The sequence below is a fragment of the Magnolia sinica genome, chromosome 18 (genome assembly GCF_029962835.1).
Source record: "Magnolia sinica isolate HGM2019 chromosome 18, MsV1, whole genome shotgun sequence".
Lineage (NCBI taxonomy): Eukaryota > Viridiplantae > Streptophyta > Magnoliopsida > Magnoliales > Magnoliaceae > Magnolia > Magnolia sinica.
This window is the reverse complement of record NC_080590.1, coordinates 17,543,957-17,555,964: the sequence shown is the minus strand read 5'-3', so window position 1 is coordinate 17,555,964 and position 12,008 is coordinate 17,543,957. Positions and strand designations below refer to the sequence as shown.

The 12,008-nt window shown below is 39.6% G+C and overlaps 2 protein-coding genes across 3 annotated transcripts; both read left to right on the top strand.

The window, feature by feature from the left end:
• Nucleotides 1-315: 315 nt before the first annotated feature.
• LOC131232240 (cycloartenol synthase-like) lies at nt 316-3,151 on the top strand. 2 transcript variants are annotated; one of them, XM_058228445.1, is made up of 7 exons: nt 316-983; nt 1,195-1,239; nt 1,473-1,595; nt 1,659-1,757; nt 2,334-2,739; nt 2,834-2,935; nt 3,041-3,151. In XM_058228445.1, exons 1-5 carry the CDS (start codon nt 879-881, stop codon nt 2,559-2,561), a joined length of 600 nt encoding a protein of 199 aa, XP_058084428.1. In that variant the 5' UTR covers nt 316-878; the 3' UTR covers nt 2,562-2,739; nt 2,834-2,935; nt 3,041-3,151. The 2 variants fall into 2 exon arrangements, with proteins under 2 accessions (XP_058084428.1, XP_058084429.1); XM_058228446.1 differs by having other exon boundaries at nt 2,834-2,950; nt 3,057-3,151.
• A 3,746-nt stretch (nt 3,152-6,897) lies between these two features.
• On the top strand, nt 6,898-7,690 carry LOC131232237 (dehydration-responsive element-binding protein 1B-like). The gene has a single exon (XM_058228442.1). It carries the CDS (start codon nt 6,988-6,990, stop codon nt 7,663-7,665), a length of 678 nt encoding a protein of 225 aa, XP_058084425.1. The 5' UTR covers nt 6,898-6,987; the 3' UTR covers nt 7,666-7,690.
• The last annotated feature ends 4,318 nt before the right edge of the window (nt 7,691-12,008 follow it).

Sequence of the window (12,008 nt, the reverse complement as noted above, 5' to 3'; positions counted from 1 at the left end):
AGGCTCTTCAACCATTGTTGTAGCTCACCATATGTATTCCATGCCCTCTTATCCATACCTACCTATTGACTATGGTACACAACTTTGGTTGTTCACACATCACATGTGGATCAGTGGGTTTCTCATAGTTGGTGCTGCTGCACATGCAGCCATTTTTATGGTAAGAGACTATGATCCAACTTTGAGTATTCTTTTGGCTTATCTTAGCCATAATATGTGTAGGCTGTTTCACGGGTGTGCGGTGCATTTGAAAGAAACAATAGATGTTTGAAAGATGCTTCCAGTAATGCGAAGCCAGTTTTCTGAAATGCGAGATCTCTTGTTATTGGGTGGGCGGCTGTGTCCTCAAAGCTTTAGAGATTGCAATCTCTCAGGCTTTGATTGATCTTCTTTGTGATTTTGTTTTCTTGCTGTTCTTTTGTGGCTTTGCCGCCTTTTTAAATAAATTATCAGTTACAAGAAAAAATAATATTTGTTGGCTGTTTCACTTCTTTAACCAGCCTGGAGTTGAATAAGGCTCCTTGACCTCCTTGAAGAGATTTTGTTTATTTCTTCATTTTGGTCGGTATGGTGGGTTTATTATTATTATTTATTAAATCAACTTGGTGAACTTTCACCAATTCAACAGTAGACTTGATAATTTCATACGGCTTCTGGAATTTTTATATTTGTAACATCAGCAAAAAAAATTCCCCTACTAGAAAGTAATTAATTCAAGCATATTGTAGGAATCTTGCCATTGCAAACATATTGGTTGGATCTTCTTGTAACGTTCCAAAATTTATTCCTTTGATGAATAAGAACAGGCATTAGTGGAACTCATCATCTATTTTTCTGTCTATTGGTTTTGTCTATCTCATGATAAGCAGGTCTTAAATATGCTTTGCTGCTCGGTCAAAGATCCAAATTCTGAGGCATTCAAGTTGCACCTGCCAAGGTTTTTTGACTATTTGTGGCTTGCAGAAGATGGCATGAAAATGCAGGTCTGGAAATAAAATAAACCACCTTTACTTTTATGTAGTGGCATTTTGTCTTTGTTTTTGTCCAGTGTCAATTGAATCTGGGTTTCTCACAGGTGTTCAAAATCTAAAACCATTTATAGTTCAGTGCATAAGTGGTCATCGGCATAACTTTTTTTTTTTTTCTAGAGGACATTCGATTCAAAACTCACTTATTGATTGTGGTTAACTGCAGGGTTATCATGGCAGTCAATTATGGGACACTGCTTTCACTGTTCAGGTAATAATCTCAACTAGCCTTCTTGAGGAATTTGGTCCAACTCTTAGGAAAGCGCATGAGTGCATAAAGAATTCGCAGGTTTCATTATATTACTTTGGGAGCAGTAGTTTTCTACTCTCTCTCTCTCTCTCTCTCTCTCTCAGTAAATTTTTTAAAATCAAGTTGTTTTCGGATATCTTGACCGTGGTCCTCCCCTACTTTTTCCTATGACCTGTTCCACTTTGTTTTTGAAGGTTTTGGAAGACTGCCCTGGTGATCTTAGTTTCTGGTATTGTCACATTTCTACAGGTGGATGGCCTTTCTCAACTAGAGATCATGGATGGCCCATATCAGATTGCATTGCGGAAGGTTTAAAGGTAATTAAACACACTCATGTATCTAATTGATTAGGTGCATGTGTAACTTTTCTGCTTGTGTAGGCTTCACTCTTGTTGTCGCAGATTCCATCAAAAACTGTTAGTGAACCAATCGATGCAAACAAATTGTACGACGCAATGAATGTCATTCTTTCACTACAGGTCTCTCTCTCTCTCTCTCTCTCACACACACACACACACACACACACACACACACACACACACACACACCCACCCACCCACAGAAGCAAACTAATCCGTTAGGATTGTCCCATTGGGGTGATTTTTGGGTGTGGCCCATCCAGCATTGGAATCCTCAGATCAACAGTGTGGATCACCAAATGTCAGGGCCCATCCTCAGGTCATGTATCATGTAGTTCCTTGCTAAGATGTTTTTTCTGATGAAAGTTAGTTAATTCCATGGATTGTTTAAATATTTTAAGTTTTTCAATTGTCTCCTTACTTTCAAAGCTATTTTAATTCTACACAGGTTTAAATGTTTAATTCCATGCATTGTTTAAATATTTTAAGTTTATTTCATTGTCTGCTTACTTTCAAAGCTATTTTAATTCCACACAGGTTTAAATGTTTTAAGTTTTAGTTTCAGCATGGAGATCTGTATAGGAGGAAATGAGAGCGATTTTCAGTTGTTTGATGAGTACGAATCAAATTTTCAATTGCTGAGAGCTCAATTCTGCTGTATTTGTTTTTAAAATGTGGGTTCTATATGGGTTGTAGGAATTCGGATGCCAAGAAGACATGATGTTCTGTGGTGTGTTTAATGGCCATGGCCCTTGGGGACACTACGTAGCAAAAAGGGTCAGAGAATCACTGCCATCATCTCTGCTTTGCAATTGGCAGGAGACTCTTGCTATGAGCTCAATTACATCAGAATTCCTTTTGGAATCTGATAAAGTGCTTAATCGATTTGACATTTGGAAGGAATCCTATTTGAGAACTTATTGAAATGAGTGATTCACTTGGGCAAATGAATCATAACCTTGAAGGTTTGAAGAGTGATCTGAATGAAGTTACAAAGGGAAGGGATTGCCTTGATTCTGAAGTACTTGTCTTGAAAGAGCAGCTAGAAATGGCACAAGCTATTGCTAAAGAAAATGAAGCAATTGCTACGGAAGCTCAACAGGTACTTGCTGATTCTTTTTATCATTACCTTATTTCTGATTTTTTCCCCTACTTGTGTCATGTTTGATTCTCAATGTTTTCCCTTTCGATCTCAGATGACTGAGGCAAGGAAGAACTATGCCGAAGAGGAGGAGGTGAAGCTGCTAGAGAAGTCTGTGGAAGAGCTAGAATATACCGTAAATGTATTGGAAAACAAGGTCAGCTCATCAATGGTTACTGGGATATATTCAGAATGTTTCCTGCATTAGCTTTAATTCACTTAATAGTTTTCTTAAGTAGCTTTTTCTTTTCATTTCTTTTAGGGGGAGCTTGTCAAAGGAGAGGCTGAAAGGCAACGGTTGCAGAGAGAGGAGCTGGAAGGGGACCCTGCTGAAACAGTTCATGTGGAAGGCTATGTGGCAGCTCATGTGCATTTGTTTTGTTTTGAAAAGTTTAAATAGACCATTAATTGTTTTGTTGATATTGTGCTGATTGTTATCTCCATGAATGTTAAATGGGTGAAATATGCACAGGTTCAATCATTTGTTGATTATGATATTGTTAGCTTTGGTTGATAGAGAAATGGGGTCAAAAATCGAATTTAGCCTCGGCTGATGCCAAAAGAGGCTAAATCCATCTATAGTCTCGGTTTTGCCTCAGTTATATAAACTGAGACTACAACTCCTGTGGCTAAAGGCTTTAGCCTCGGTTGTTGAGAACTAAGGTTAAAAATAGTTTTAGCTTCGGTTGGAGGCAACTGAGTCTAAATTTGGATTTAGTCTCAGTTGGAAACAATGGAGGCTAAAATTTTGATTTAGCCTCATTTCGAGAAAACTGAAGCTAAAAAGATTCTTTTAGCCTCACTTGAAGAATCGAGGCTATAAAAGTCATTTTAGCCTCGGTTGCTAAAACTGAGGCTAAAGCCTTTAGCCACAGGGGTTTCAACCTCGGTTTGGATAACTGAGGCAAAACTGAGGCTAAAGGCTTTAGCCTCAGTTTTTAACCTTTTTAGCCACAGTTTTGAACCGAGGATAAAGCCCCCTTTTCTTGTAGTGTGATCTTATCCCCATGTCATTGTCCCATAGGCCATCAAAGTCTGTAGAGTCTTTTACGCATCACATACATTCATTGCATCAAAATTAGGTAAAAGATCACTACTAGTAATGAACATTACAAATTTTCTGCACACCAACATAGACATTTTAAAGAGTTCAATATTGGGGACTCTATGATGGTCTGCATCAGGCTCGAGCGGTACCCTTCAGGGGCCGTTCGTAAGTTACATGCACGTAGCACTGGGCTCTTCAAAATTATAAAGCGAAATTGTCTCAATGCGTATGAGGTAGATCTTCCACCTTCCATGGAAATTAGTTCCACATTAAATGTAGAGGATCTAGTTGCTTTTCAAAGACCCACTAATACTTTGTCCGGCCCTTCGCTCATCCATTCTCATTCCCCAAATTTACCCCTTAATCCATAGCCTCTTCCTGACCTTTCATCCCAGTCTCTGCCTCCCATACCTAGCCTTTTGAGGATTTTGGACGGTTTAGATCAGTAATCCGACCGTGATCAAGATCACGGAATACCCCACAAGTCTCAGATTTCAAGACCGTGCGTATCCTGTGAAATTCATTGCGCTGACGTGTTCAGTGGGCTCCACAGTGATATTTTCTGAGAAATCTGACCCGTCCATTAGATTCCTGGTAAAAAACCAGTCAAGAAAGAGTGGTTTTTATCGAGTTTTGGTGTAGTCCACTGTATCAAACTAACTCGCCGTTCATCCTACTTTTTTTTAACGATCCACGTGCATACACGTGTATAGGGCCAAAAGGCCACCTAGAAGAGGGTCACGTCTACCCTAGAGACACAATGGACGGCCCAGATCATAAAAATACATGATGGGTGCGGCTTACAATAAAAAATCGGACGACGTGCGTTAGACGTCGTTGCGTCTTTGAAATTTCTTTGAGAAATCCTCGGTCAACGCTTACTGACCGAGTTCTTAAAAATCGGTGCGCGGTTGGAGCACCACACTATACACGTGCAATACACATGTGGGTCCCACGGTGATGTATATGAGAAATCCACGCTGTCCATTTATTTTATCACCCCATTTTAGGGGTTGAAACCGAATTTGAAACATATCCAGATATCAGTCGGGCCCCAAATCAGGATTTAAAGGGATGATCTATCCGTTGGGCCACTTCTACAAGGATTAAATAGCTGAAATTTGACATGTACGGTGAATTTATGGTCTTCAGGCCATATATGAATTTTCGAGCTGAACGGATGATGAGAACCCTGTGATCTCGCATTCTAGACGATTTTTGGGCCCATTTTACGTAAGTGGCCTGATTTTCTCTGATCTTTGGCATTTAATTTCTTCGATCTCGGTCCTTTGGGGTCCGTCCCTTGCCTTGGTGGCTTCAGAGCATCAAATCCATGCTTTTAATATCAATTTTCAATCCAGACTCCTAAATACACCCTGTATCACAAACACGATTAAAATAGGGCCGTTAAACAGTACCATGTCCATAAATCTAGGCATTAACTGGGGTCTGATATGCAATATTTGACTCCCAACATTAGTTTTACATCAAATTTCATTCCTATGACAAAAAAAATAAATCTTCGGGATATAGAAAAGGTTTGATACACTCTGTCAAAGCTTGACAGATATAGGCCAGCACGGAGAAAAGGTTTGATACAGTACTCTGTCAAAGCGTGACAGATACTTGGGCAGCACGGAGAAATTACCAGGAAATTACATGTGACATGTACAACTTACCCAATAAGTTCTGTGGGTCTGATCATGAAGTATGTGTTATATCCAAACCGTCCATCCATTTGACGCGCTCGTCTTAAGGATTGAGAAGAAAAATAAGATGGATCTAACTATCAAGTGGACTGCATTACAAAAAGAAGTGGGGGATTGAACGTCTACCATTGAAACTCTTTTTGGGGTCACAGAAGTTTTGGATCAATATGAAATTTGTTTTTCCTCTTCATTCAGGTCTTTGAGACCTTATGAGCAGATTAGATGGAAAATAAACATTATGGTGGGCCCTACAAATTGTTTAATGGTGAAAATCATTATCTCCGCTACTATTTGTGGTGTGGTCCAGATGATCTTTGGATATGATTCATTTTTTGAATAATGCTCTAAAATGATCTCTAAAAATAGATGAACTGTGTAGATATAATAAATACATCACTGTGGGGCCATGTAATTTTGATCTCCTTTGAACCGTTCGTACAACTTAGAGCTCGAGGAGCGACAGTACTACTCTTCGCACGACACGTATCTACAGCAGCTATATAGCTGATGTGTGGTACACCAGCCAATCCGCTTCCCAATCCATGGACCAAAAGTATTGTTGTCTGGCTGATTATAGTCAGCTCAAACTCGCAGGAGAGACATTGGCAGGGCAGATAAGAAATTCCAACAGTAAATTAGTACAGTGGATCCGGGTTCCTCCATGAATGGACGGGTTTCTCTTACACGTGTTTGACCTCTTATACAAGGGTTCTCATTGAAGCACACCCCCACGTACAAAGTCTCTTTCTACACGTAAATTAGTCTTACTCAAAAACCATTCCTATTCCTGTGACCAAAAAAAAAAAAAACACATGCTTAAGGATAAAAGGTTTGATACTCTGTAAGAGCGTGACAGATAATAGGCCAGCACAGAGAAATTGCCTAGAAAGTGCATATGCCACGTACAACTAACCCAGAAAGTAAGCTGTTCAAACTATATAGCCCAGATCGGATATATCATGAACCAAAAATTAAGATGTTTTTATCACTTGATTATCCGATTTGTGGACATTTATTGTACGGTTAAAAATGAAAAGAACCAATGACCCTATTTCAACAGACAAGTATTCACAGATCAGCCGATAGGATTGATCGACCAATCTGATTTTCGGACCATGACTCAGTGACAGTGTATTCCACAACTTAGTTGGTTTCCTTCAGTTAATGCGTGCCACGTGTATGATATCTGAGTAGCAGAGTATTAACAGCGTCCTTATCTGCCAGAGTACAGAGTAACAACTGCATGTTGAAAACTAGGGCGGCTGCTACTCATTGACAAGGCTCGGCCGTGGGCGATCCGTGTGCGCGTACCAAACGCGATACAAAGCCGTATCGACTTATAAAAACTCCTCCTTTCCACACTCCCAAAATCGAAATCAACCAATTCAGATTCTGCTTTCATCACTTCTCACTCAACAGTACTACAACTGCAGCTATCACTTCCCACTACTTATGGAAACCTTCTTTACTAGCGACTCTGATTTTCACTCATGTGACACGTCTGACAATTCGTCGGTGTCCATCAGCAGCAGTCGTCGTGCCATCTCAGATGAGGAAGTATATGCCACCGTGGCAACTAGTGGCCCGAAGAAACGGGCCGGGCGGAAGAAGTTTCGTGAGACGCGGCACCCAGTCTACAGGGGCGTCCGGCGGAGGAATGGGGGAAAATGGGTATGCGAGGTGCGTGAGCCGAACAAGAAATCCCGTTTATGGCTCGGAACGTTTCCGACTGCTGAGATGGCTGCTCGGGCCAATGACGTTGCTGCGATGGCACTCAAAGGACGAAGGGCGTGCCTCAATTTCGCTGATTCAGCATGGCGTTTGCCTATGCCAGTATCCAGCAGTGCGAAGGACATACAGAAGGCTGCTGCAGAGGCTGCGGAAGCTTTCCGGCCATCGGAATCTGACAATGCTTCCAACGGTGATATTAATATAAGGCCGGAGAATCTGACGCTATCGCAGGAGAATGTGTTATACATGGATGAGGAGGCGATCTTTGGTATGCCAGGATTGCTTGCTAGCATGGCAGAGGGATTGTTGCTTTCTCCACCTCCATGTCTTGGAGGTGGGTCCCAATGGGATGACGTGGAGATGGAAGCTGACGTGTCATTGTGGAGCTACTCAATTTGATGAGGAGTCTTGTTGCGATTGTGTAGGCATGGGTCCACCCCTTTTATGTTTTGATACTGGGTGAAACCCAAGTAACCCAAGTGGTATACTGTATGAGATATATCCCTCACAGTGTAAGGATACATTGTACCATATTATTTGTTTTGTGTGGGGCCAAATGGACCCATCGTATTAAAGATAACGAAATTGTTACAGTTCAAAGTAAGAAAAGAAAAAATAAAATAAAATCGAGTGCCTTAAACCTTCTTGATTAGTAATCAGTTATCTCTCTACCCAATACAAGTCACATGTGCCATGACTTCATGGAAAGTCTGTCCACCTCGTGGGTCCCACCTCATCCAGGCCGCAAACAGTGCAGATCATGAAATTGAACTGTCCAACACGTGCAGCAAACGTGTGAAGAAGCAAAAAGGGAGGAGAGTCAGTCCACGTGCAAGTGCCGCCTCATCCATACAACATAAACGGAAAATAGATGAAAAAAGAAAGCTTTTCCACACTCCCCAAACATGGAGTGGAATTGGAACCGGACCAGATGAATCCCATCCCACCTAATCCCTTCTAATCCCACCGCCCAAACAGACCCTAAAGGAATTAGCTAGTTAAATCTTGAAAGAATCGCGACTCGGACCGGCTAGTGACCCCGCCACTAGCCCATGGCTAGTGGTCGGTACTCTTTGGGCCCATCAAGATGTATGATGTATGTGTTTTATCCACGCCATCCATCCATCTCTCCAAATCATTGTAATGAGTGATTACTAAAATAGCCAGATCTAAATCTTTGGTGGACAACAACATGGGAAAACAATAGTGATTGAATGTCTAATATTAAAATCCTCCTAGGGCTCTCTGTAATGTTTATTTGATATCCAACCGGTTGATTAGGTTAAACAGACCTGAATAAGGGACAAAAGAAATATCAACTTGATCCGAAACTTGCGTGCCCCCAAGAATTTTTTAATGGTGAGCATTCAATCGACACTGCTTTTGGTGATGTGGTCCACTTGAGATTTGGATCTACTTTGTTTTTGGGTTCATGCCATAAAATGACTTGGAAAAACGAATAGATAGCATGGATGAAACACATACAACATGGTGGGGCCCCTTAACAAAAATGAAAGAAGCCACAAGCAACTTGATGGAGCGACTAGATCAAATGAAGTTGGGCCACAACAACCATATTTTATGGTCCGTTATTAGAATCACTATCATTGGAATGTTATTGACAAGTCCTGTGAAGGGTTTTAGTAACATAAGCTCATTTTAGGATCAAATTTTGGTTTGAAGTCTTTTTATTTTCTTAATTGTTAATTTACTATTTTTAACTGTTGTTTTCTTTTTTAAGCCTGTTTGTACCACCAAATTAACATTGTAATGTAAAGAAAATATGTAATGATTAAAAATTACGTTACCTATCTTTTGATATCACCTGCATTTAATTACGGATTCCCATGTTAGGTTTTTGAATGGTAAAATTGTAAAATTGTAATGATGACATTTTTATTTTATTTTAATATCAAATGATCATAATAATACACTTGAGATAATTGTCTTTGTACATGCTTCACCTATAATTACAGGTGTAAGCATGTAACCTCTCATCTCACCCTATATATATATATATATATATATATATATATATATATATATATATATATATATATATATATGGATAATTGATATGAAATGTGTGTGGAAATTTACATTGAGACATTCTCTCCTTCCGTATATGAGTTCTTTCGCATTTCTTGCATCGTTTTTCGTGGATTAGCATCTCGAGGTCCGGTCCTTTTTCTCTTTGGCAATAAATACTTTTGAATCCTTCCTTCTTTTTCCCGTATGCCACTCCACAAGCAAGGAGTGCGACGCACCGGCTAGCCAGGACTGAAAGAGCCAGTTGTTGTGGATGAAGAAGTGCGTGCTTTTATAGCAATATAAGGTTGTTTGAGTCTTGAGGTCTTGGTATCGATCCCTAGCGGGGGTGGCTAACATGGAGTGTGTGTATTGACATGTTTGAGGGAGTAGGTAGTGTACATCATTCTAGAATCGAAGAGGGATACAATTGTTGAGTGACTTGACTAAGGAATGGGTAATGGAACGATACAGATGACTTTCTTCCAACATATACACATTTGTGCAACCTTCAAACATCACAAGAAGAGTGGAATCTAATTTCCTGACATCGTGAAAAAGACAAAGCAAGAAATAGCTTCAATGGTGAAATTGAAAAAAAAAAAAAAAAAGAAGGCATAAAAGGATAAGCAGTATAGGCCTTGCATCTTTCCCTCTCGCTCGGCTCATTCTCATCTGAAGATACTGATTCTAGGTCTCCTTTTTGGAAGAAAGTGATTGGATAAATCCAGTGTTGGTCATAAAATCTCGTATTATAATAAATGAGTGACCTCCGTCAACATCCACGAGCCCAGGTCAATCATTACTTCAAGTGTTATTATTTGAATTTGAGATTTTCATAGTAATGCCTTGAAACAGTATAATTAAAGAGATTGGATAGAATCATTGGCAGTGATAAAATTTTAATGCCCTAATTAGGTTAGAAGAGTCCAATCATAATTAAAGAGATTGGATAGAATCAAGCATGTTTATTATTTCCAATAAATCCAACAAATCGATATCCCGCCCACAATTAGAGGGCCGATTTTCCTCGATAAGGTGGGGTTAGGCGCGACTAGGGGGCGTCATCACAGCCATTAGCAGCTTGCATGTTGGGCCTGTCAAGTTTGTTAGTTTGCTTGTTTTCTTTCTGTTCAATTCTTCATAATAGGCGGGCCCTATCCTTTTTTTTTTTTTGGGCCTCTCCGAATTGTAAATCCTCCATTTTGGAATTGAATAGATCCAGGGCCGTTGCATGGCCGATTTTGCAAAAAATAAAAATAAAAAAATAAAAAATAAAAAATTATTTCCAATAAATCTACTATTTCAAGTCTAATTAGGAGCCTTTACTTGTGTAAGTCAAAACAATAATGTTATAGAGAACAATTTCCATTATTTCAATAATGTTTGAGTTTATGGCTAAAGCCCTCTATATCATTGTATTGCAAGAGGACCTTTTGAATCCTCTTATCACCTAGACCTTCTTTGAATAATTAATTTAGGCCCTTTTAGTTTTAATCAACTCTAGTATTTGTATATAAGGGTTGGTCTTGTCTCTTCCGTTGATGTATTTAATTTTGCCTACATTGGGTTTATATTTAAAAAATTTCATCCAAGCATCCTTTTATGAAACTTCTCAAATCGATCAAAATTGGTGCATTGGAATTGTATCATTTACCACCCATATAACCCTACGTCAAAACTAATATAGGGTGGTTTCGAGCATGATATGGGTACTGGTCATTCGTGCACAATATCAATACACACCAGGTGATATCATATCGAAATATGTAACATTACATTGTCTGCGCATGTAAGATAGAATATAATGTAACACTTTTTCAAAATGTAAGATAAATATTCTAAATATCTTCTCTTCTCTCATGTTAAATCAACTCTCATACTTAAACAAATAATACAATAAATTTTTTGAAATACTCCAACAAATAGAGTGACTTGTGTACACTGTTTTCGATTCACAAGTGGGTGTGATATATTTCAAAATCATTCACAGTAGCCACCAGGGTCAGTGGGAATCTTTTTTGATGAATATTAATCTTTTACTATTTTTTATTTATGCATCCATTGCACGTCTGCCGCCACCACCAAAGACCATGGTAAGCGGATTAGGTAGGCCTCAGCCTAACTTGACCCTGTGCCTCGGTGGTAGACTGACAAGATCAACATGTGGTCATAGGTTCAAGCACCATTGTGGTGTGAGTGGCTGATCAGAGGTCATAGGTCATAATCTATTTGGGTCCATGACTGAGCTGCCACCCTTCACTAGAGGGTTGATCTTCCTGAATAGAGCTGGCTTAGGCTACTTAGAGAGAGATTTAGTGGTTTTCTCCTCTTATTCTCTTTACTTCTTGGTTTGGTGGGCCTGCGTTTCCTTTTTGCTAACCGGTTCACCCAGGCTATGTATAGATACAACTCCGTGGGTATGAAAAGCCCTATCTTAAAAATAAATTTGTGGTGTGGGGGCACGATGCGTGTGGAAAAGAAAAAGTCACGTGCTATTGTTAGGTCTCCAACCAAGCAAAGCATGTTTCAAAGTCTGTGTTACATTTCTAAGTTGTTCAGTGGAATATACTCAACCAATGAGGTAAGACCGATCAAATGTCACATGTCAGGCTTTACCAAGCTCCACATTTGCTCCACTGTAATTTTGGGATACATCAATCTGTTGTGCGCTGGGTGGTTGTGATTTGGTGGATGTGTACCATAGGGGACCA

Bases quoted from the DNA above. Each gene is read 5' to 3' on its own strand.
- LOC131232240 (XM_058228445.1), top strand. From the start codon at position 879: ATGCTTTGCTGCTCGGTCAAAGATCCAAATTCTGAGGCATTCAAGTTG. The intron at 984-1,194 runs GTCTGGAAATAA...GGTTAACTGCAG, and splicing joins AAGATGGCATGAAAATGCAG to GGTTATCATGGCAGTCAATT. The intron at 1,758-2,333 runs GTCTCTCTCTCT...TATGGGTTGTAG, and splicing joins ATGTCATTCTTTCACTACAG to GAATTCGGATGCCAAGAAGA.
- LOC131232237 (XM_058228442.1), top strand. From the start codon at position 6,988: ATGGAAACCTTCTTTACTAGCGACTCTGATTTTCACTCATGTGACACG.